This window comes from Equus quagga, chromosome 6, assembly GCF_021613505.1.
Source record: "Equus quagga isolate Etosha38 chromosome 6, UCLA_HA_Equagga_1.0, whole genome shotgun sequence".
Taxonomy (NCBI): domain Eukaryota; kingdom Metazoa; phylum Chordata; class Mammalia; order Perissodactyla; family Equidae; genus Equus; species Equus quagga.
In genome coordinates, this window is record NC_060272.1 from 47311569 (window position 1) to 47338057 (window position 26489).

General features: G+C 37.1%; 1 protein-coding gene across 1 annotated transcript in view; it reads left to right on the forward strand.

Annotated features, from left to right (window-relative positions):
• The window catches only part of DIAPH3 (diaphanous related formin 3), a 482479-nt gene extending 458334 nt beyond the window's left edge, over positions 1 to 24145 (forward strand). Inside the window, exon 28 of the mRNA XM_046664521.1 lies at positions 22933 to 24145. Coding sequence (XP_046520477.1) covers positions 22933 to 23195 — 263 coding nt within the window. The 3' untranslated portion in view covers positions 23196 to 24145. The remainder of the gene's footprint in view (positions 1 to 22932) is intronic.
• The last annotated feature ends 2344 nt before the right edge of the window (positions 24146 to 26489 follow it).

Sequence of the window (26489 nt, forward strand, 5' to 3'; positions counted from 1 at the left end):
AGTAGGTTAAAAATGAACGCCCTGTTTTATCAGGGAAAGCATGTTTTTACGTTATCTCAATGGGAAAAGATCCTTGAATTTGTTAAATAGTGGTACTTTTTCCTGGAAGAGCCCAAAATGCTTCATCGTTTTCCTATTTATCCTTTTAGAACCTATGAGAACTCCTGCCTATAACCACCTGTGAGTTGACTTTGTTGTTTCTGCTTCAAGTGGAACATTGATGTGACTAGATATCCTTGGGGCAAGCCCAGTGGCATAGTGGTTAAGTTCGCGCACTCTGCTTTGGCAGCCTAGGGTTCGTGGATTCGGATCCCCAGCACAGACCTACACACTGCTCATCAAGCCATGCTTTGGCAGCATTCCATATACAAAAAATAGAGGAAGACTGGCACAGATATTAGCTCAGCAACAATCTTCCTCAAGCAAAAAGAGGAAGATTGGCAACAGATGTTAGCTCAGGGCCAATCTTGCTCACCAAAAGAAAAAAAAAATATCCTTTGTGATGTTATTCTTACAGTATAATATAAAAAGTATACATGACATCTCTAAGGTATTAAATCAGGTTGGTAGTAACCAGCAAATTTATAGCTTAGAACTGCTCTGTAATCATGTTATCTGAAATTAGGATTCTGACTGTTTCCTTTGTTTCAAAAGAAAGGATAAATGGCTGAGCTTCTCATTTTCTGCTGCTTATCTACTTTTTTCTCCTATAGGAGATTCTAGTAACAAATATTTATCACATTATTTTTATTATTTTATTTTCTTCATAGAATCAAAGAACTTTAGAATAGAAAAGGATCTCAGAAAATTGTTCATTGTGGACTGACAAAGCTGAACCTAAGTAACACAAAGCCACAAAGAATGGCACATTTAGTTTGGGAATTTCCAACTCTTAACTACTGAAATGTTAACTTTGAATATAGATTTTAGTTTATCTCAGATTAAAACCAAATAAAAGAGAAACATGGAAGTTTCAAAAGAAATACATCAGCCACCAAACAGATTCCAAACTCTGTTACTACAAACTCTTTAAGCTTGTAGCTGCTTAGATCTCCTGCAGCTCTAGTATGTTCTTTCTTGCCCCCACACAGCCACCAGCAATACCACGCCCCCATCTCTGTTCATCATCTCTTCAGATTAGCCAACCACTTCTACAATAGAGAGCAGTCCCTCCATCAACACAACTAATCTGCAACCCAGAAGACAATGGCGGTGTGCCACGTGAAACAGAAAGACTTTGAAGTTTTCATTCTGCATCTGCTTTTTCTTAGCTGTATCAGTGGAATAAACCACTTGACTTCTGGGCTCAATTTCCTTGTCAGTAAATGGAGATGAACAATGACCATGTCACAGGAGGATTAACCTCACGTAAGATTAGCTGTGTGTGCTAATGTGTCCACACACCTGCTTCTTTGAGACCTGTATTTGATAGCCAACGAGAACTAGGAAGATACTTAGAAAAGGCAGGAATATAAGAACAAGAGGGCTTATATTTATTAAACAAGAGAATTCAATGCTTCTTCCTAGTCTGTTTCCTCATTCCCAGTTTATTCATGAACATGATGTGTTAGTGACTACTCAAAAAAATAGTCACAGATGTGTCTCTTTCAAGAAATTTGAAGGTGAGAGTGGAAGGAAGTCACTTAGAAAAGCACTAGCATTTTAGGAAAATGTGAAATGTTTCTATGGCTCTCAGAAAGAAAAATCTCATTCCCATCCCAACTGCTCCCCCCCACCCCCCCCCCCCCGCCAAAAGAAAAGCTTTTCATAATTTCTTTCTTAACAACTCTAGATGCGCTGAAATCCTCAGATTTGATTTTAAATGTATTGCTGTTATTATGCTTTAGAAGGAGGCTGTCAGATTATTTTAAATGACAAAGGGCTGTAATTCATAAGTGTTACAGCTGCCATTCTCATCGGTAATATTCGGAATTTGGATATCCACCCACCTTATCCCCAGCAAATTAACACATAAATACACATCACAGGATTTATCCCTTTAACCATGAATGTAATGACACTATATGTAAGCATAAGCCAGTTTGCTGATGAGATGGATTACATTAAAAGTATTAGAAATGAATTTTTTCTTTTTTTTTTTTTTACGTTAAAAGACGTATCTTGATCAGTTATTCCAAAAGCATCTATGGCTGTTTTCACCCAGAGTTATGTGACTTCAGGAGTGTCTGTTACTAATCTATTTGCTGTAACCATCAGAAAAGAGGCCCATTCAAGATGTGTTATAAGAGGACGCCTTACAATGTCTTCCATTTGTATGATAATCTATACTTACCAATGAGCTTTCATATATATTGTTTTTCTCATAAAAATCCTTTGTAGATTTGGCTTATTTAATCATCCCGACTAAACAAAGAAAGGTGCTGAAGTCTACAGAGATCAAGAATCATTCCAGGATATAATAAGTGAATGATAGAGCTGAGAAGAAACCCTTACAATTTTTCCTTTTAGATATAAAGTAACCCTATCATAGAGCACCCTCTGATCTAAGGAGTCACAAATGTAGAGTTTGCAGCTCACCAAATGAGCCAGGGAAAATTAGTTTTGGTCCTCTTTCATGTAAATCCAAAGACCAAATGAATCAGTGAGCCTGCAGCTTGATAAACGAAGATGTTGTTCCATGGCAGGAAGCTCAGTTAAAACCAAATCTGAGAGACAGCAGGGAAGGGAGTAAAGCAAAACTTGCTTCTCACAAAAGGGTCTTTAATTTGCCTGAGGAGATCTTCACAGCCCTCTCCAGGAGACCTGGAAGAGAGTCACAGCAGCAAAACCACAAGCGAGCGTTGTCAGGATCTGACAGATAGGAGCTGACCCCTTGGCCTTGTTTTTTTCCTGTATAATGGGGATATTTACAACTTCTTAAAGTATGTGTGGATTCACTGGGGAAATGTTATTAATGCTTTTCGTCCTGTCTGTCACACACAAAGCCACCATAAATGGTAGCATTATCCTCCTCACCATTTGCATAGGACCCAGTAAAAGATTTCTTTTATAGAATGTAGTAAAGAGGATAGATATTAAATATATATTTGCACAAACACATTATGCTTATGGTAAGTGCAATGAAGGAAAAGAACAAGGTTCTATGAAAATGAACAACAGGAGGTTTAGAGGTGGGGTGAGGGAGGGTTCCCTGAAGAGACTTCCTGTGCCAAAGCACCTTTGATCTGGTTTCAGGCTGACTGTGGTGAGAATGGGAAACTGGGACACCAGGCTCTTAAGAGAGTCCAAGGTAGAATGATGAATTCAGAGCATTCTCCCTTTACTAGTACAGCATTTACAACAAGGAGAATAATAGGACATTTAACCACAATGAAAGAACAGTGGAGGCAGCCACCATTTTCAACTATATCTGGAGCCAAAGTGTCTCGAACTCGGGACTTCTGATTACAAATCCTTCTTCATACGTTATTCTTCAAATCCTGCCCAATTCATCCTTCTTGACCTATTTCTGATTTGATCCACTCCATACCTGCATTTCTACATAGGCTCCTTTTTTCTCTTCCTGTCCCCTGCCTTTCAATCACTCCCCCAAATAGCCGAGTTCATTAGTTTGCCTCAGAATATTTCCTCTAATTAGGCCCTGTTTCCTTCAACATTGCTCATATTCTTTTCATTCACCATCTACTGCTACACATGACACCCCTGCCCCCCAGGCCTAAGCATTTTCTTTTGAAATCTAACACATCCACAGGAATTAAACATGTGTGTTTAGTATTTCAAAGGTGTGGATCCCAATTTTGCTAAAAGCCATAACAGATAGCAGATCCAATATTGCATTGAAAAAAAAAGAGAGGCGTAATGGACTACTCAAAACACTTTGAGTGCTTCTTGCCGTTTCTCCTTGTTATACAGGGAAGATGATAAGCAAATATCTCTGTAGACATCGATGTGATTAGATTATACAGATTAGATTATATATCATATCTGTGGATATCGATGTGATTAGATTATAAGCTTCCTAAAGGCAGGAACCATGTCTACTCATTTTCTGCTATATCCTTGACACTTAACACAGCATGGGCCCCTGGACTTACACAGTGTTTTTTGACTAAATGAATGAAAGCATATTGTCCATCTTATATCCTACAGCATGCCAAAAAATTGTGAAACATAGTCCCTGCCCTCTTGAATGTGGAATCTACGATGACATACGTCACATCTGCATGTAAAGTACTGCTTTTAACACCACAGGGGATGGGAAGAACACAGACCCTGCTCCAAAGAGTATGGTCTTGTTCTCAGCTCTTGTATGTAGGAGAAACAATAAAAAAATGTAACACCAAGTAGACCAGGATACACAACAGATGAGAGAAATGCAACAGAGGCTCAACAGCAAGTGACATCACAACCTTTTGAGAAATCAGGAGGTAGCATTCACTGAGATTTGAGGGATCATAGGTTATTATAGATAATGATTAGGACAGAGGAATAGCAAGGGGATAGTATTACATACAGAGTTCACTGCATGAGTACAGCTAAAAAAGTTAAAACACATGTCTTAGTTTAAGGAATTGCTCCATTTCCTAAAAGAATGGTAGTTTCCTCAAGCATGAATTACTAATGAGAGAAAACTATATGCAAAATTTTTAAATTTAAAATAGATCGAGGCATTTGTGATTAGTTCATTTAATTTTTTTAAAAAACTAGAAAATTTTTTATCTCTGGGCTGTACTTGGTACAAATTGGGTAGTATTCATTAAAATGTAAACTTTTTATGTGCAATAATGTCAAAATAACTAGCTTTGCATAATTTCTAAAGTACTAGTGAATCCAGGCCATAGATTTTGCTTTTTCTATGAATAACTAGTTATATTGCAATTTTAAGTATAGGCAGTACTTGATGCTGTAGAAGGAAAAACCCTGGAAAAAAACATTCTGGTTCTGTTTCACTAGAGAGCCCAATAGATTTTTAAGCTATTTGTCAGAAACAATATTGATAACCATGAAGTGTCCCTTTGGTTCCTTGTGCTAATATAGGAATGCTATCTGCTTCTCTTTTTTCACCATGTATAGTTTATTTTTTAAAAGTTAGATAACCATGCTATAGTTGGGAATCTGGAGGTGAAACAGGAGATTTGGTCTTGAATCCAACCTCCACCCTAACTTGCCTCCTGACTTGGGGCAGGTTTCTTACCTCTCAGAGCCTCCTTTCCTCATCTGTGAAGTGGAGAGAATAAAAATCATTCTCCCTTAGGCTGTATGATTATTCATGTAAAACCCCCGCATGCAGACGGGCACTTAGTAAGAACTCACACACATTTGTATTGTTTTTATTATTAGTCTTTTGTAAAACAAAACCTGAAATAGGGGGGCCGGCCCGGTGGCGCAGCGCTTGAGTGCACACGTTCTGCTTCTCGTTGGCCCAGGGTTTGCCAGTTTGGATGCCGGGTTTGGACATGGCACCACTTGGCAAAAACCATGCTGTGGTAGGCATCCCATGTATATAAAGTAGAGGAAGATGGGCATGGATGTTAGCTCAAAGCCAGTCTTCCTCAGCAAAAAGAGGAAGATTGGCAGTAGTTAGCTCAGGGCTGATCTTCCTCAAAAAAAAAAAAAAAACCTGAAATAGGAAAAAACCTTACAAACAATTATCAATTGTACTTTTATTAATTGTAATAATAAAATGGTGAGAAAGTACATATATTTTTGTAGAACTAAATCTGAGTTTCACCTTTGCACATCATGTTATAGTTGAAAATTTTTTTAACAAAGTATTTTTTGGTTTGTCACATAGTGAACCTCATTGGACAGATGAGGAGTGACTCCCCCCCCATGATAATTACTTCTTTGGTCTGATAAGTAGGGCTATGACACGTAAGATAGTAAGATTGGTATATTCCAGGAGAAGATAGACACAAGATATTACATTAGAGAAATAAAATGATTCGTATTGGAAGGTTCATGAATGTTAGAGTTACCAAATGGACTTGGCAAAACTGCAGAACACATCGCTTCTCTGTTGTGCTCTAGAAGAGGCCATTTCATGTCGTGGGATTTCATTAATTGCAAAGGCTCCTAGATTCTATTAATTGCAATAATTTCTTTCCTCCTCCAATTAAATGAGAGCCAGTATAGAAAGGTAGTACCATTACAAAATCTAAGACCTTTAGAAACAGAATAATTAATTAGCAGACATATTATTATACTGTAATGGTTGTAAAAGAAAGTATTATGTTCCATATTATTTAAATCACTAAAAGTTATTCAGGGTACTACAATGCCCACTTAAGTTGAATGATTGGTGACAGGTGTAACTGTCTGACCTCTAGTGGCTATAGCTTATAGCTGCATCTCAGTTATGGGCTGAAAAAAAAAACCCTGAGACTATGGAAAGAAATCTTTTCAGATCCTAATAGTAGAGTTCTATTATTGTGAGTGTATGATTCACTTCCTTGAATTCCTACTAGTCTAATTATTAGGGTACTGCCTCAAAGAACAGAGTTCAGAACAAACTTTGTTAAACTGTGAGTTCAGGTGCTTGAAATGTGTCGGCAGATCCTGCCCTGAGGCCCAGGAGCCAAGTATTCTCTACATGTTTTGTAGACATTCTGAAGTCCATAGCAAGCTTCCAGGATCAACGTTCAGCATTATTTTATAGGGTTGCATGAAATATTTTTTAAAATATTGACAGGCTATATATTAAATGTCTATATGAATAATATGTCTTTGATAATGTCTAGATGTTATGGGTTTATATGAGTATTTTCAGATTCAAATTGAACAGCATTACTTTCCTCTTATACTCCATCATGAGTTAAGGATGCTGTTTGAAACAGGAAGTACATTAGAATTGACCAACAATTTGGGGACATAAACCTCTGACTATACTGAACCACTAAACTAAGTAGACTTAGATACGACATTTAATGTGATGCTCCAAATTGAAAAAGACTAAGAAAATTTATCTTAAAGAATAAAAAAGAGAACATTCTGCCATGTGGTAGTAACATATTTTGCTTTGTCTTTAACATAAACCATACTAGAATATTTGACTTAATTTTTTCTTTTTTCTTTTTAAAGGTTGGCACCTGAGCTAACAACTGTTACCAATCTTTTTTTTTTTTTTTCTGCTTTTTCTCCCAAAGCCCCCCGGTACATGGTTGTGTATTCTAGTTGTGGGTCCTTCTAGTTGTGGCATGTGGGACGCTGCCTCAGCGTGGCCTGATGAGCGGTGCCATGTCCGTGCCCAAGATCCAAGTCCGTGAAACCCTGGGCTGCCAAAGCGGAGCGCGTGAACTTAACCACTCAGCCATTGGGCCAGCCCCTAATTTTTTCTTTTCATACTTTGTATCTCAGTCAACTGAGAACTTTCATCTCAGTAGTTTGATGAACCATAAATTGCTAGACATTTATGGCTAATGTGGATCTCCAGTAATTTTTTTAAATTTCAAATACCACGTGGACCATAAAGTTTCACATACTTCGAGCCTGCTTCTGCGCTAACACTTGTAGCTCTTTTAAGAGAATATACAACAAATGGAACAACTAACAATTGCTACATGTTGTCCTCTGTCGGTTTTCCTGCAGTCAGCACCTTCTTTAGCTCACTAGGAGTACTACACTCTAATTCCTTTCTTTTCTGCCTGCTGTATGGTACATTTCTAGTGCTTTGTGTTTCATGTTACCATAGAGACAGGAGGTGCTCCAAAGCCCTGGGAAGATGGTAGAAGCAGGTCTTTGAGGAAACAGTCCCTGCTGGCTAGAGAAGCCCCAGGCAAGAATCTATAGCAGTAAATGGAAAGAGGGAATTGTGCGGTCAGATCCCACTATGTCCATAGGGGCTTAGGGAGCACAGGCCAGCCAGCGCTGCATTCAAACTGAGTTGTTTACAGAAACCAATTTTGCAGAGATCTCAGTGCAGCCTGGGGTTTCATAGGCACCAAACTTAGTGTTTTATTTGCAAGAAAACAACTGAAGTGACATTGACCTATTCCTTTACTGTTTTCTCATTAAACGGGAGCAGCTTCTAAGAAAGGTCCTCTTTGCCTGACTTATTTTGCCGATCAAAAATCTCACCTTTAAAATGCAGATCGATAATTCTTTGACTCAGCCGACACCATCAGAAGTCAAATTGCAGTTTGAGCACAAGGGGCTCTACAACCAGCACCCAAATCACTGATCCAAATATGCTAGTTCTAGAAATGAGTAGTTTATATTTACCCTAAATTGTTATATATTCCTTCCATATTTTAGATGCGTAACTTAAAGCTTTTAAACATGTCTCTGATTTAATGAATTGTTATATTTCCTAGTATATTATTTTAACTCATACTTGTTAATAATTTTTATTTCAGGAGAAAGCTGCTAAAAGATTTTTAAATAATATAGATTTTTTTTCTCTTGCCTTCTCCTTACAGATGTGTGTGCAGTAAGGCTTTAGAGGGAAGGGAGGAAGAGGAAAATGAAAAACTCAAGAACAAAACAATGTGAAATAGAATTTTAGAACAAATGTTATTTTGTGAATTATCTTTAAAACTAGTCTTTTTGAGTGGATAAAATCCATACTCAGGCTGTTTGCTGGATGTTTGTCACAGATCTAATAGTCTAAGCAGGGAAAGAATTCAGAGAAATTCAGAAAACATCAACATATCTTCCCAGTTTCCAGTTCAAGGGCATAGTATGCAAAATTGTACTTTAGAGGAAGAAGGCCAGTGATCTGTAAATCTGTAAATGGAGTGAGGTTGAGTAGTCCTCTAAGGCACTCACTTTCCTCAGATTGACAGTAGGAGGCAGTGGTGTACTAGCCTGAGCTGCTCTCCGTAAGGTACTATCTATGACTCATGCCAGATTTTTTTTTTTTTAACTCATTTTCTAGAAATACATGAAACCAAAATCTTAGAAGTAGTTTCAGATTTCATAATGAAACTTGGTACCATCAATCCAATACAAGATAATGCTGCTGGGCTATGAATAGAATAATCAAAAAAGGCAAATCTGTCAGCTCCTAACAGTGACAACTCTGCGCCTCAGCCCCATATAGGTCCTGTTCCAGTAAGAATAGAAGAATGGCAAGAAATAAAGGTCAATCTCATTTTGGAAAGAAGGAGAGTCACATTTAATAAGTTAGATCCTTCTAATTTTCACTGATTTACTAAAATGTGGACAGAACTAAGAAGTAAAAGTAGAAGAGTCAATAACTGGTGCCCTGGTCTCTGTGCTTAGGTGGCTGGATAAACATAGTCAAAAGATAGACAGTAGCAACAGTAGGCATGACATATTAGCATTCAAGCTTCATGATTGTAGTTGTAATCTTTAGCCATTGTCTATTTTACCATTTTAGAAGCTACCTAAGTCCGAATTACCAAGGAATATACAACTGTTCCTTCCCCTTTATAGGAAACAAAATCACAAGGAAATGCCAAATTTTGGAACACTGCATTCTTTCACTTGATTATTTTTCAAGTAGCTAAAAAGAAAAATATATTGGAAAAGCATTTTCCTTCTGTGATAACTGATTCCGTTAATAGGTTATCTTTCATTTGTTGACCTAATCTCAATGAGGTATGTGTTTGGGGATTTTTTCCATGGTATTAGGGATATATTTATATCCGCAATTCCCTGTATAATTCAAATAGTACATATTTATTTGATAACTAACCATGATTAGTGTACAATCTGTGACCATGAAATAGAGCTGGGTTTACTAGTCCAAATTACATAGGGAAATAAATGCAGATATAAATACATCCCTAAGACACAGGAAGAAAATCCAAAATACATACCCATACAGGACTGGGCTTGTGATCTTGGTTTTATGACTTTTTCTCTAGCCAAGTGAACTATACACCCCTATACGGTGACTTATAATAAATTATAGAAGTATTTTAGTAAATAGGGAGAAATGAACAATTAATTTTCGTTAGGACGTGGATTATTCCAATTTGTTTAACTTTTACTAAAGTTTAAAAATTGTTTTTGCCACAATTCCTAAATTCTTTTTAATAGTAATTGTTAGCTTTCTAACAGTAGAAAATCCAACTTGAGATAAAGTTACTCATCACTGAAATTTTCTATAAAGATATCTAACTCAAAAATATTACAGGTTATAGCACAGATAGAAACTCTAGGTTCTAGAAATGTACTGTCTGGCACAGTAGCCAACAGCCATGTGTGGCTCTTTTGCTCTTGAAATGTGATGAGTCTGAATTGAGATGTACCGTAAGTGTAAAACACATATTTGATTTCAAAGACAGTACCAGAAAAACATTAACACTTTCATTAATATATTTTTTACTTTGCCTGCATGTGTAAATGATAATGGTTGATATTTGGCTAAGTAAAATACATTATTAAAATTAATTTCACCTGATTTTTTCCCCAATATTTAATGTGACTTCTAGAAAATTTTAAGTTGCATATGTAGCCCACTTTTGTGACTCACTGTGTTTCTGTTGTACCACATTAAACAAAATATGTCATCAATTTTAATCGCTATTCAGGTAATATTATTCTGAAATGTTTTCTTTGGAAAGGATTCATATAAAACATTAAGTGAAACAAGGTGGTAAAATTATGTCATTTTTTAGGTCAGTCACTCAAGAAATAACCTATTTAAGCATTCCTTCTAAGGCAGACACTATTCTAAGTACTTAGTGGTACTCCAGTGAATGAAAGAGGTGAAGATCTCTGCCTTCGTGGAGTTTACATTCTAGCAGGTTAGATCAGAGTTAGATGGATATAAGTTTGTTTTTCTCACTCAAACATATTACTATCTTAGATATGTAGTATATATTTAGTGACAGTCTGGGGAAAAGTAAAGGAACATTTCTATGTATACAGTCATGCATAAAATTATTTGAATTTAAAATGGTCTTCATCACAATTGTATCCCAGGATTGAATTCTCTAATAGATAAAGACAGATTGTTTTAAGGAGATTTTTATCAGGCATAGACTGAAAATCAGCCTCAAGTATTGTCTATCTGGAAGTTTTTTAAATGTTGTATTCAAAAGGATTCTATGAGCATAAAATTCTATTGTTTTATTTTACTAGATACTCTAATTGAGTTTAATTTTCCCAGAATTTTAAACTATGAAATGAATATGATTTTGCATGTTCATGATAGAAATGACAGGATCCTAAATGTGTGAAGGACTCAGCACCTAGCATGGTAGCTAAATACTCATTGAATTAGCTAATGAATTGACTTAACCATAACTTCAACTCGTGATCTCTAGAGTAACAGTTGAAGAAATTGTTGCTATTTGGCTTGGCAAAGAGAAGATTTGGGGAATGTGCTATCTGTGTTTGAATAGTTGAAGGGCTGATGGGCGGAAGAGGAATTAGACTCAATACAGCCCTAAAGGGAAAACTCAGTGGGGCCAGTTACTAAGATTTCAGGGGAATAAACACTAAATAAATATAAGGTAAAACATTTGGTTATTAGAACTGTCCAAAGGAGCAATATGTTGCCTTGTGAGATTGTGAGGATATGACTGGAGGTCTTAAACTCAGGCTGGAAAACCACTTGACAGGATGCTGAATAAATGGAATTCAAGCATTGGGTGGATGGTTCTACCAAGAAACTAAGAGTCTTTCCAATCCTGAGATTACATGATTCTATGAATCAAAGTGAAATGGAGTTGAAATAGCATAAATTACTCATTCAGAGGAAACATCTGTACTTTGGAAATATCTAATAAATGATGAATTAGGAAATATGAAAAAGGAAAATACTTGAAAGCACACTATAAGATACTACTTAGACATGGCTTCAGGAAAATATTTGGGTCCTATAGTATTTATTTAGCTGGTTCGGTTCCAATAGAGCTTCCTAGTCATTAGCACTGGGAGTGGGCCTTTCCTCAAACCCCTCAAATGTGAAGTGCTGTTTACATTTCACAATATGTCTATTTTCCCTAGCCTAATCATATGTCCCCAGAGCCATGGGGGTGTAAGATTTGGATTGGGTTTGCCAGAGGCAAATAGCACAGTCTGTGTGGCCTTGACAGTTCTCTTCTCTAAATTGACTTCTCTAAATCTCAATTTCCTCATTTATAAAACAGTTATTAATACCTATCTTTTAAGTTTGTTGGAAAAATTTTTAAAATAACGTGCAAAGGGTTTATCAGATATATGTATATAGTATATGTTCAATAACTATAATATCAAACCATATCCCAGTGTTATTTCCCCACCCTCTTCCTCATAAACCACCAGATCATCTGATCAAGTTATTTAATATCTGGTATCTATTAGCTGACAGGCAATTGCATGCTTTAGAAATATCAACTTAATAACTGCTAAGCCACAGACTGGCGACCACAAATGCGTAGCAGCTGAGACAGCTGTCAGTAACAGATAGCAGGACTGCTAAACAGATGCTCTCCTCAGTTGCAGTATGTTAGTATGAAGAGGAAGCTGCTTTAGACCTGAAAGTTTGGTTTGAAAATGTGTTGTTTGAAGTAATGGGAGGGCATTTAGATAGAAATGCTTTGGGAGGCTGAGGTGCACACCGTATTGAAGCTCTCCCATTAGGCCTGGAGATGCAGGTGTTGGAGTCTCCTCCCCAGACGAGACAGTTGAAGCTGTGAGAATCTTGGTGAAGAGAATGTAGAAAGGACAGAAAGGTGGGCCAAGGATCTAACAATGAGAAATGGCCACACAGAGAGAGAGAGATCATTGTGTTTGGGAGGGGTAGGGAAGGTAGAATAAATTATCAAAGAAGACTAAAAAGGAATCATCAAAAAGTAGAAGAGTAAGCTTGGTAAAGGGCCTTATCGTGATAGAGCATGCTAACCAGGAGTCCGAGGACTTGAGTTTTATCTCTGGCTCTACCCAAAAGTTGTGTCTGCTTCTTCAGTTTTGTGTAAAACAAGTTAAATGTATCCATGACGCCTCTCTCACAAGAGTGTTGTAAGAATCAAATGAGTGGATGTATGGGCATGTTTCCAAACTATGGAATAGCCATATATAAAGGTCATATGATGATACTGATATTATCAATTATATAATAATACTCAATGAGTAACATCCTGTAATGACTTATGACACCAGCTAAGTATGTAATGACTTATGACACATCTGGAGTTAGGCCACACTTCACAGGTCACAGTTCTCTAAAAGACTGCCCTCACCTCAGATACCAGCTTCATGTTTGGGAATTGCCAGTCCACCCTCACTTCTGACCAGCCGGCTACAAATTCAGGGGTTTTCCTTATTCAAGTTTGATAATTTAATTCACTAGAATGACCCCTAGAACTCAGGAAAGCAACTACTATTACAGATTTATTATAGTAAAATGACACAAATCAGAACCAGCCAAACAGAGACCACACATAGGGTAAGGTCTGGGAGGGTGTCAAACATGAAGCTTCTCCTGTCCTCAGGGATACCCCAGCCCCTAACCCCAGCACATCAATATGTGACAATACATATTGCCAACACACCTGATCCTCAGTGTCCAGAGTTTGTATTGAGGCTTCATTATTTAGGCATGATTGACAGGGTTGAACTCAATCTCCATGCCGCCAAACCCTCTAATCACGTGGTTGATCTTTCTGATGTGGCCATCCCCCATCCCGAATCACTCATGACCGTAAACTCTCTAGGAGCCCACCATGAGTCACCTCATTAGCATAAATTATCAGATGTGGTCTGAAGGGCTTACCATGAATAACGATGACACTCCTATCACTCTGTTAATTCCAAGAGTTTAGAGGCTCCCTCCCAGGAACCAGGACAATAGCTAAGCAAATTCTTTATTGCTCACATTCAAAAGTGTTGCAACTGTAAGAAAATGCATGAGAAAATTCCACTGAGTTTAGGAATGTTGAGGCTTCGGGTGAGCTTGTAGGGAGCAGTTTCCATGGAGAGAGATGTATGAAACCCAAATTAGAATTTGCTAAGAATTGGGTAGAAAGAGGGAAGCAAATGGAGGGGCTTTCACCTCAAGTAATACATTATCAATCAGAAAGATATGCAGTTGAACAGAAGGGTTTACATTACCATTCTCTTTGGAGGAAAGAGGCTGTACTTACCCTGGATGCCCTGTGCTCAGGAACTTGCATCATCCCTCGCACGTTCCAACCCTATGATCAGTGAGGAAGCCCAGCATCAGAAACTGCAAAATGGCAGTGCCATCTTTGAATTTTTATTCAAGGGGCAGTGATATAGAACAAGATTGAAGAGAAGTGTATATATGATAAGTTTCTGCAAAAAGTTCTAGTTTCTCAATTATCTCTTTTATTCAGAGAGATCTTTTATAATCCTCTGCTTTGTCTATTTTGTTTGAATTGAGGGGAATAATTGTTCTATTTTGTTGCTGTTGTTTTTACATAATTGGTTCCATAAGAGTTTCTTAACACTCCTAAAAGATTTTAGCTGTATACAAAATGCCCTTTTGCTCTTTTTATCATTTTTATACATTTTCAATACAAAAGGTAAAATAAACAGCAAAGTGAAACCAAGGGAAGACGATTATTTATAGCATCAGTAAATCAACACTAAGGAAAACCACAGGGATATGGGCTTCTGGCGGCCAGGGCTAACTTCGATTATTGCATAGATTAAAAACATATATTTGTCACACACTTTGCTATCATGTAGACCCAGTCGTGCTTTAAAAATTATATTTATTGGCCATTCTTTTCTCTCACCAAAGTAAAGCCATTGCTAGGGTGAAACAAATAGCTGCTTAATAGGTCAAAGTAATAGTTAAGAGCAAAAAGTAAAGAATTGTAAGGGAAGATCAAATTTCAGGAAGACTGAATAGATTCAGTCAATTTGGGGCACCAGTGTTCTGTAGTTTTCCTCCTGTCAAAGCTGGCACAGAGTCATCATTGACCACAAAAGGCAGGAGCTCAGTTTTACATTTCATCTGAGACTTGTCGCTTCTAAGAAGTCAGTGCCCATTAGAACCACAATGTGATGGGGGATCAATACTGACTTAAAAGGAATAATGCCTCTTTCTGAACCATAACTAGTATTTCCTGCAGCAGAGAGGGTTTTCCCAGGGGCCATCAGCCAGGGCCTTAGCTTTGCCTTCTTAGCTCAAGAAGCGTAACTACCGTTGGCTTAAATATTTCCCCGTTTGGATGCCAAGTTGTGTATATTTAGATTTACTTTTTTGTCAGCAACTTTCCCAGTTTCCTCTGTCCCTTGTGTTACTCAAGAAACAATGGAAATGTTACCTCAAGATGATAGTTTTTTGCGGGGGTTTTTTTTTGGCCTTCTTTGTCATCCAAATCTATAGTCTGCCAAAGGTGTGTGGGATCCAACAGTGATGTAGTTTACGGCTTTTATTTTCATTTTTAAGTCCAATGGGTTCTCTATGTTTAAAAGCCATTCAACTTTTCAACAATTTTCAACTTTTCATTCACTTTCAGGAAAAAAGCTGTAGTGGGACTCCAGAATCAATTTTTATAGAAAGAATCATATGAGGAATTAGAAAAACTCACTTATTTCAATGTCTTAAAGGAAAATAGCATGTGTTCTCACCCTGTTTATTTCCACAGAAATGTAAATATATGCTGTGTGGATTGGATTCCCTTACTGACCTGGTACTAAGATAGGAGCTGGTCCTTGCCAATCTGTGCTACCATCACCAACGACCCTGGATATTGGCAGTCGTCCTACATAGATCCACTTCTCTTCACAAACATCAATTGTAGTATCTCAAAGGGGAAAAAACCCAGCAGCCTTGGATTCAATTCATAAAATAATAGCACAAGTGTCCTCTCTTTGGAGAGTTAAACAGTCATTCTTCTTTGCCTTAATATCTTTAGATTCCATTTAAAAATGTGTATTGGTAAGGATTTGAGTTGATGGGAAATACAAAAATCCCCTAGCCTTATCTTTCATTGAAAGAGTCCATGTGTCCAAGTCTGTCATCTTCTATTCGGAACTGTCTAATTTCGTACCAAAAGGAGGAGCCCGCCAGCCTGATATTATAATTTAGTTCATGCCTCTGAGCACCTATATAGAGTTCTCTCCAACTTACAGAGTTGGCATCCTCCTGATGTTTGAAGTGAACCATTTAGAAACTATATGTATGTTTTAAGCACAGTAAGTACATGGAATTTGGGTCTCCAGTTCAGCCCACATGAAGCCACCAGTAGTGGACTTTTAAAATAATCATAATGGCAAAAGACACCTGGCCTTGAACCAACATTGTAATAAAATTTCTATATCAAAGTGAGCTTCCTCTAACCTGTAAATGCTTTCTCTAGTTGCAGTGCGGCAGGAGACTCCTCCAACCCAACTTCATCTATCTGCTTTGCAATTTAAATGTGACTCCCTCCGTTCCACCATTCGAGTTTTCCATGGCTGTGGACAAAGCAAAAGGAAAGAAGCTGAGGACCTAGATGGGAGCTGTTGGGATGCTGAGAGAGAATGTGAGGGCTGGAGGAGGAGTTATCTAGGAATTTCAAACAGAGCCATCAGCTCATTCTTAAAGAAGCCCTTGTACCCTTTCTGTTTTATTTCTTCAGTGCTCTCAGGAATGGCCTGTTTCCTTTTTATATCATTTTGGCTGTTGCTTCTCATGAAAGATTCTCCACCGGAAACCACAGAGGAGTTAAATACCAGCTTGGTTTCTCTCTTATCATTTTGTCCCTAAAGCACACCCGCTGCTATTTGGAGTTTTCTCAGAAGAGTAGAAACATTGGCTAGCTCATTGTTATCCACCTAAGCCTCCAAAGAAGTTCAAAGAGAAAACAGTAAAAGAAAAACGAGGCTCTGCCGGGCATTTCATCCTTGGATCTGGTATAGGTCAAATAAAGAAGGGCTGAAATATCCAAGTGGATATACAATCCTTGTTTTTAGCAGTATGCAGTTTATTAGTGACCTTGACAAGAGCTGTTTCAGAAGAGTAAAGGGTCTAACGTATGATTAGAGTAACTTCCAGAGAAAAATGGGAAGAGAGGAATTAAGACAGTAGGAATAGGCAAATCTTCTGAGATGTTTTGCTGTAAAGGCAGTCAACAATTAAGGTAGTAAATGGAGCAAACGGAGATTTTCTTTCCTCTAAAGATTGGGGTTATTACAACATACTTGTATGCTGAGGGAAATGGTCACGTGAAGAAGGAACACTTTATTATGCAGTGGAGAGAGAACACAGCTGCCAGAGGGATGTCCTTGAATAGATAAGTGAGAGTAGTGTGTGGTGCTCACTTTGAGGGGTTGTCCTCAGAGGGGAGCACGGAAGATCCTAAGGCGGGAAGGAGTTTATGTTCTCAGGATGAGTAGATAGGGGGATGGGGAGAAGCTTATGAGAGTTCTCTTCTGCTTGCTTCTATGAATGAGTTAAATGAGAGTGAAGGAGAACATATTGGATGTTTGATAAGAGAGGTGAAGGTGTGAAATAGTTGTCTAGGAGAATGGAAGGATGAATGGACTAGGGAATTGTAGAGGGATTAAGGTCATACTTGAAGCTCATGGTCATGAATTTAAGTGAGACCTGGAAAGAAAAGGAGTACATATGTGACCTTGGACTCACTGTGCTAAGGTAATTTACATAGGTCTACTATCTGCTTTACACAGTTATTGGGACAATTAAGTGTGTCAGAAAGCATTTCAAAGTCTAAGTACAGGATATCATTATTATGAAACTTAGCTTTGAATTACTTAGCACTTCCCCTTGGCAAAAAGCTTTTCAAATTTCTTTAAGATGGCCTTAGTATCTCTAGAGACAGCATTTGGCTTCTGCCGCTGATTTCCTCAGTAACTAAGTCTAAGCAGATGACTTAACTTCTTCTGCTTTTACCTCTCAATCTATAAAATGAAGGTGGTAATGTTTAAAGTGCAATCAATGCTTTATAAATAAAGGTGCTATTTAAATACAAGCTATTAATAAAATAGTATTTCATCCCTCACTGGTATGGTCACCAGAAAGTCAGAAAGGTCAAAGCATCTGAATAAGCCTTGGGTGGCAGATGCCTCCCTTAGAAAGCTTTGAATGAGGAAGAGAAAGACGAATACATTGAAATAAGTGTCACCCACCTTATTTAATTCTCACAACTACTCTTTGAGATTGATTATTAGAACCTGAGACTCAAGAAGGTTAAATAACCTGTTAAAGCCAAGCGGTAGAGCTTGGATTTCAACCCAGATTTATCTTAAAATCCCATGCTCTTTTCTCTTGGCGGTATAAGGAATTGAGCTTGATACATTATAGCCAGAGAAGGTTTAGAATACTCTGTGTTTATTATAGACTCATATTTTAGCCAATTTAATCTCTTCTCTGCCATCAAAAATTTAACTAGAGTTGCCCAGTAGCAGAATAAACTGGTTTGTTGGCAGTATCATCATGATGGAGTCATTTACAGGAAATCAAATGACGAGAAAACATAGGGACATCCGGGGGAAGGAGCAGTAAGCTGACTAAAAATTTGCACTTAGCTACAAGTGCAGTTTTCAAACACTCTTTGGGGCAGGAGGGTGGGTGCTAGAAAACATTTGTGTAGTCATGGGAACTGCAGGAATACCATGTCTGCTGTGCCCTTTACTTGCAAACGTAATATGTACCTTATAAACTATAGAGCATAAATAGCTGTAAGAGAAAATCACTGCTCTGTTAGATTTTGAATTTTGAGTAACAATCACCTACCTGATAGAGAATGTGATAGGAAAAGTGTATTTATTTTCTTCCAACAGCTAAGAGGTGATCATACTTCTAAAATTTGTTGAGATTGTCCAAGAAAGTGTGTAAAATACTCATCCATCATTGGAAGCCCCTGGTCAGGAAATGACAGTGCAGTAAATATCTTCAGCAGCCACCTTTTAATGTACAAGCTGTTTTCGGTTGGAATTTTCAGCACTCACATAAAACACACTGTCATGAGTGACTGCTTGTGCTCCAAAGTCATTACTATTGGGATAATGGAACATCTCTCAGCGAATAACCAAAAAACTTTAAATGTCATGTCAAGTTTGTTGAAACCATTTTCAAGCCCCTTCAAGGTTACATGAATATTGAGGGTATCTCTTTTTTAAAGGTTTGAGATCTATGAGAGAGATCACTCATAAGGTTGAGCGGTGTGAGTCAGTTAATTAAAAGAAAATCTAGTGTTCTTTGCAAAAGTCAATCAGCCAGAGCCACTTAGTCATTAGCTAGTGCAACTCTCTCCTTACAGCCTTGATGAGTTGAGATCACTGTCACTCACCAATAAAAGAATGTGTGTGTGTGTATATGTACACATGTCTGTATGAATATGTGTGTATCTATTTGACAAATTATGATGTACTTTTGACTTGCTAGGAAGATTTAAAAATTTCCCTACCAAATTCAGTATTTCTTTTAAGGGAAATCATTGACTTTTAAAATTCCTATTACAAACTTTCCTCCTTGGCTTTGTTTGAAAAGGGAGTTAATCTCAATATTATTCAAAATAATGCTCATCTTGAGTCATAGAGTGTGGAAATACTTCATTTACCCAATGCATATTTATTTTTATTTTTTTATTGAAGTATAATTGACATACAATGTTCTATTTCAGATGTACATGATAGTGATTCAATATTTATACATTATAAAATGATCACAATATGTCTACTAACCATCTGTCACCATACAAAGTTACTGCAATATTTATTGACTACATTTTCTATGCTGTACATTACATCTCCATGATTTATTTATTTTATAACCGAAAGTTTGTACCTCTTCATCCCCTTTACCTATTTTGCCCAAACTCCCACCCCTCCCCACTCTGGTATCCACTAGTTTGTTTCCTGTATCTGTGAGTCTTTTTGGTTTTGTTTGTTTGCTTTGTTTTTAGATTCTACGTATAAGTGAAATCTTTTGATATTTGTCTTTCTCTATCTGACTTCACTTAGCATAATACCCCCTAGGTCCATCCATGTTGTCACAAATGGCAACATTTTCATTCTTTTTTATGGCTGAGTAATATTCTGTTGTGTGTGTGTATACACACACACATTCACACACACACACACACCATGTCTTCTTTATCCATTCATCAATTGATGGACACTTAAGTTGCTCCCAAATCTTGCCTATGGTGAGCAATGCCACAATGAACATAAGGGTGCATACTTCTCTTCAAATTAGTGTTTTGTTTTCTTTGGCTAAATAGCCAGACATGGAATTACTGGACCGTATGGCAGTTCTATTTTTAATTTTTTGAGGAAACTTCTTACTGTTTCCATAGTGGCTACACCAACTTACATTCCCACTAACAGTGTATGAGGGTTCCCTTTTCTTCACATCCTCGCCAACACTTATTATTTCTTGTCTTTTTGATAGTAGCCATTCTGACAGATATGAGGTGGTAGCTCAGTGTAGTTTTGATTTGCATTTCCCTGATGATTAGTGACATTGAGCATTTTTTTCATATGCCTGTTGGCCATCTGTATATCTTCTTTGGAAAAACATTTATTCAAGTCCTCTGCCCATTTTTTAATTGGTTTTTTTTTGATATTAAGTTGTATAAGTTCTTTATATATTTTAGATGTTAACCCCTTATCAATGTATGATTTGCAAATATATTCTCCCATTCAGTAGGTTTCTTTTTTGTTTTGTTGATGGTTTCCTTTGTTGCGCAAAAGCTTTTTAGTTTGATGTAATCCCATTTGTTTATTTTTGCTTTTGTTTCCCTTGCCTAAGACTGGTCCAAAAAAATATTGCTAAGATCAGTGTCAAAGAACTGACTGCATATGTTTTCTTCTAGGAGTTTTATGGTTTTAGGTCTTACATTCAACTCTTGAATCCATTTTGAATTTATTTTTGTATATGGTGTAAGATAGTGGTCCAGTTTCGTTCTTTTGCATGTAGTTGTCTAGTTTTCCCAACACCGTGTATTGAAGAGACTGTCCTTTCCCTATTGTATATTCTTGCCTTTTTTGTCATAGATTAACTGACCATATATGCATGGGTTTACTTCTGGGCTCTTTATTCTATTCCATTGATCTATGTGTCTGTTTTCATCCCAGTACCATTCTGTTTCAATTACTATGGCTTTGTATGAAATCAGGGAGTGTGATACCTCCAGCTTTTTTCTTTCTCAAAATTGTATTGGCTATTCAGGGTTTTTTGTGGTTCCATACAAGTTTGGGGATTTTTTTGTTCTGGTTCTGTGAGAAATGTCATTGGTACTTTGGTGATTTCATTGAATTTATAGATTGCTTTGGGTAATAGGGACGTTTTAACAATGTTAATTCTTCCAAACCATAAGCACAGTATATCGTTCATTTATTTGTGTCATCTGCAATTTCCTTCATCAGTGTCTTACAGTTTTCAGAATACAGGTCTATCACCCCTTTGGTTAAATTTATTTCTAGGTATTTTATTCTTTTCAATGCAGTTTTAAATGGGCTTGTTTTCTTAATTTTTCTTTCAATAGCTCATTATCAGTGTATAGAAATGCAACCAATTTCTAAATATTAAATTTTTACTGTGCAACTTTACTGAATTAATTTATTCTATTATGTTTTTGGTGGAGTCTTTAAGATTTTCTATATATAATATCATGTCATCTGCAAATAGTGACAGTTTTACTTCTTTTCCTATTTAGATGCCCTTTATTTCTTTTGATTATCTAATTGTTGTGGCTAGGACTTCCAATACTGTGTTGAATAAGAGTAGCGAGAGTGGGCACCCTTGTCTTGTTCCTGATCTTAGAGGAGATGCTTTCAGTGACTGACCATAGAGTATGATGTTAGCTGTGGGTTTGTCATATATGGTCTTTATTATGTTGAGGTACATTCCTTCTATACCTACTTTGTTGAGTTATTATAAATGAATGTTGAGTTTTGTCAAATGCTTTTTCTGCATCTAATGAGATGATCATATGATTTTTATCCTTCATTTTGTTGATGTGGTTTATCACATTAATTGATTTACAAGTGTTGAACTATACTTGCACCCCTGAAATAAATCCCCCTTAATTGTGATGTATGATCTTTTTCATGTATTGTTGAATTCAGTTTGCTGAATTTTGTTGAATTCAATATTTTGTTGAGGATTTTTGCATCTATGTTCCTCAGGGATGTTGGTCTGTAATTGTGTGTGTGTGTGTGCTGTCTTTCGTTTTGATATCAGAGTAGTGCTGGCCTCAAAGTGAGTTTGGAAGTGTTCCTTCCTCTTCAATTTTTTGGAATAAATTGAGAAAATAGGTTTTAACTTTTCTTTAGATGTTTGGTAGAATTCACCTGTGAAGCCATCTGGTCCTAGACTTTTGTTTTTTGGGAATTTAACTACTGATTCAATTTCATTACTTGTAATCAGTTGACGCAGATTTTCTATTTCTTTATCATTCAGTCTGGGCAGGTTGTGTGTATCTAGGAATTTACCCATTTCTTCTAGGTTTTCCAATTTGTTTGGCATATAATAGTTCATAATACTCTCTTATGATCCTTTGTATTTCTGTGGTGTCAGTTGTGATCCCAATGCATATTTATTGAGCACCTACTTTGCTCCATGCCCATTCCAAGCATCAATGTTACAGGAGTTTTTAAAACAATGTCCCTGCTGACTTGGAGTTTACATCCTAATGAAGAGTAAACAGACAAGAAAACAAGTATATGATATGTCTAGGGGTTATGAGTTCTATGAAGGAAAAGATGAGGGATAAGGAGATAGTGATGAAAAGAGTGAGTGCTGTTTTAGATAGATAGTCAGAGAAGGCCTCTCTCTATTTAGAGCTCATTTGAGGAGAAACCTGAATGAAATATAAGACCCAACCTTGATAATAACTGAGTGATGGGCATTTCAGGCATAAAGAAGAAGTAAATAAGCATTAATGCTAATGAGATGGTTGTCTATTTATATTTTAGTTTATTCTTAACTTCTGTGTGTTTAAGTCTACCTTATTCCGTTGAATATTTTTTCATTCAGTCTATCAAAGAGGACTTATTTATTGAGAATAATTATTTCAAATTTATGTTTCATAATGTGCATAGTGCTGGCTAATCACAGTGATGAGTTTTATGTTTCTTTCTTCCTTACTGTAGAAAATCAGAAAGCGCAGTTGACAGAAGGGTCACGTTCACACTACAATATCAATTGCAACTCAACGAGGACTCCAGTCGCCAAGGAGCTTAATTATAATCTAGACACTCCTACGTCCACAGGGAGGATCAAGGCAGTCGAGAAGAAGGAAGCCTGTAATGTAGAAAGCAACAGAAAAAAGGAAATGGAACTTCTTGGCTCTGTTTCTAAAAACGAATCCATTCCTGAAGTTGAAGCCCTGCTGGCAAGATTACGAGCTTTATAAATTAAACTGGTAAAAAATGATTAAGCGAAATATAAAGCCATGCTCTAAGCTATAACACTTGAAAAAATTGCTTTTTATATAAGTGACTTTATAGCATTTTAAATTATGATATATATTAGAAAAATAAAGCTAAATGCATGATTGCAATGCTTTTTCTACATACTTGAGGTTTTGGCCTATTCAAGGTTGTAATAAGCTTTAATGCTTTCTTTGTCTCCTTGTATTCATGTGTTCTACATTTGGTGGTTAAATTATACATAATGCTTTAGAGAGCAGGTAGGTGGCCGTGTGTTCAGCCGTGTGTCCTTAAGAAAATACCATCTTTCTAAGTTACCGTAATTTTTACTTTACTGTTTTCAACGTTAATGAATGTGGAATCATCAACCTCAGGTCTTGCTACATATACATGTCTATTCCATGGATGTTATTTATTTGGGCCCAGGTTTCTCCTTAATTGGCATCTACATGCTATCCATGTAGCATCAGAAACATAAAACTGAATATAACAGAGCTGTGAGGAAATGATTGGTAAGCTCGTTATCATCATTGTTGAATTCATGTTAATTAGACCCTCTATGAGACTGTAAGACAATTGAGCACATTTCAAAAAATGATGTGATAGGAATGTATGCATTCTCTTTGCAAAATGTACATGCTTTTGTATAAAGTGAATGTATTCAGTATTACAGTGTTGCTGAAACTCTTAGCCAAGAGAGCTTCTTTTCCCCTGGTAATTATGACTCCGGCATAAAACTGCCATTTTGGAACTTCCCAAGTAACGGATTTTTTTTATTTCTCTGAACGAACTTGAAATTGCTGTTTCTTTGATCTGACAATCAATAACTTTAGCAAAGATCTGAAGTGTTTCGAGGAAACTTTTCCTGTGCAAATGTTGCGATTTTACCTCATTTGGGGCAAATTAACTCTTAATTCTATATCAAAGAAAATAAACTTGCCACTTGCACTAAATGAAGAAATCGCTTTTGTTCTCTTTTTTTTTGCGGTTGGCGTATTCTGTGGGTAAGCAGCACACAGATTGTGCTCTGCAGTCTATCTAAGCATCTATTTTGCTTTATTATGTGCAGTAAGTAAGTGACTTCTCCTTTAGCTCCAGTTAAAGAGCAGTTTTATGGAACTAGTCTGGCGAGGTCCACTGCTTTTTATTTCCTTGTTTAAGTTGCCACCTCCTTTCAGCTCCAAGTTAATAAAGTTAATTAATTAGGACTATGAACCAGGCCCTGTTTATAGACAGTGGGGAACAGAGTGTGATCCGTGGCCAATGTGGGAATAAATTGTTCTTGTATGTATTGCTGAAATGTTCATTTTGCCCTCCAGTTGTGATTCCTATTTTCCTGAAAACAAATCTTAAAAATCAAGAAAGGTGAAGGATATTTACATATTTAAGCAGACAGGAGCCCTAGCAGTAAGGAAAGACATTAAATGATAGAAGCTGACTATTGGCTCTTAACATGATTTTGCGAAGACTTAACGCTTTTCAGAAACAAAACTGAAATTCAGCCAGATAGTTTGGACACACCAGGTGGCAGGTGAACACTCTGGAAACTTGGGGCCAGGGAGCAGCCACGGGGGAGAAGCAGCCTGGCCGTAAAGGGAAGAAAAGATGACACAGACTTCCAGGGGCAGAGGAAGGCAAGCAAGTCCTGAAACTGAGCAGTCAGCCCCTAAAGCATCTGTCTACACGATCTGACAGACAGCCCTCTAGCAGGAGGGGGCTCCAGAAGGGCCAGGAGAGGGGACTAGCGGAGCTGGCATCCTGCAGGTCAGCGACCTGCCCCCCCTCTTCCTCGCTCTCTCCCTCTTGCTGACAGCAGCTTGTTCTGAGCAGACCTGAAAAGTAGGACTATAGCTGTGGAGAGGGGAACACAAAGAGTTGACAGAGGTAAGAGCCAACAAGAAGCACATCGTTTTCTGTTGCGGATATTTCCTTGGTAAATGCCCCTTCAACAATGGACAGGAGGGTATAATTAAGGTTTTAAAATTCATAATATTCTTTTAGCCAACTGTAGGTGGAAACTATAGCGATGACCTTTAATTCGAGGATAGACATTGAGATACAATTTCATGTTTCTGAGCAAATGTTCATTTGAATTAGCAGATAAAAGGCAAACTCGAAACCAGCTGACACAGCTCAGTGCCCTTGAGGATGTACCATCCAGGGCAGTGACAAACCCCAAATAGACTTTCCTCCCCTTTCTCTCAAATCAGGCTGGAGAGTTTGGCAAGAACTCACAGACAACTGAGTGATCACTGATTTGTCCAAAAGCCAAGACCTGCTGCTAACAAGTTCTCCCAATCAAATATTTAATTTAAAAATAAGGAAAGCAATCTAACCATATATGCATGTATGACCTTTTTTAACATTTGACTATTTAAACAAAATATGTCTAAATGCACATTTCAATAATTCACATCAAAATTTTCTGGTGAGTCTATGAAATGCAATTATTTATACAAAGTTGCTCCAAAACTCTCTTAGTTGTTACCATACTATTTATTCAAAACAGGAGTTATTAATGACTTTGAAATGTTATTTTAGCCACAAATGATTGTTTCTGGGTTCATTCATTCTTCAAGTCTCATAATCCAATGTAGGTCTAGGTTACTAGTTAGAAACTAAATCCTTTAGGCTATAATATATATCTGTGCTATATTTTATTAAACTCTTTTATAAGTAAGCACAGGTGAACTGGGAGCACCTTTGATGATTAGTTTTGTGGCAACCTTTTGAACAAACTGTGTAACTTTTAGAGAGTAATAGGTCCTAATATATAAACTGTTAATTTGATTGAAAATCAAAAAAAGTGGCATTCATATTTTTCTTCATATTAAAATTTTTGAGGTCCAGGAATGGTAGCTAGTGGTGCGCCAGTACTCAATTTTGTCTGGTGAATTGTTAAAAGGTAGCTATTACATGCCCTTGCCAGGCATGAGTGTTCTTAGAACATGTCCTAGGGCCAAATTGTTAAACCGTTTTGCTCTAAGTGCGACTATTTAGCAAAACACCTGGAGTTGCCAAAGAACCATGGAGACTGGATTGCTTTTCAGAACTGAATCCAAGTCTCCCCATAAAGTGGAAATAATGGAACCTTAAACCGTAAAAGTTCATTATTCCTAAACAGCCCTTTGCCTTTTAAAATGAGTATAAAGAGAAGGTTACAACTAGGTTGGGCCATGGGTTTGAGGTTGAAGGAACGTTAGCTGTGTCCTCTAATCAGGGTTTGACTGTAGAGGCCTCTTCGTCTCCTATTCTTCTATTTAGATTTGAGTGTCTTT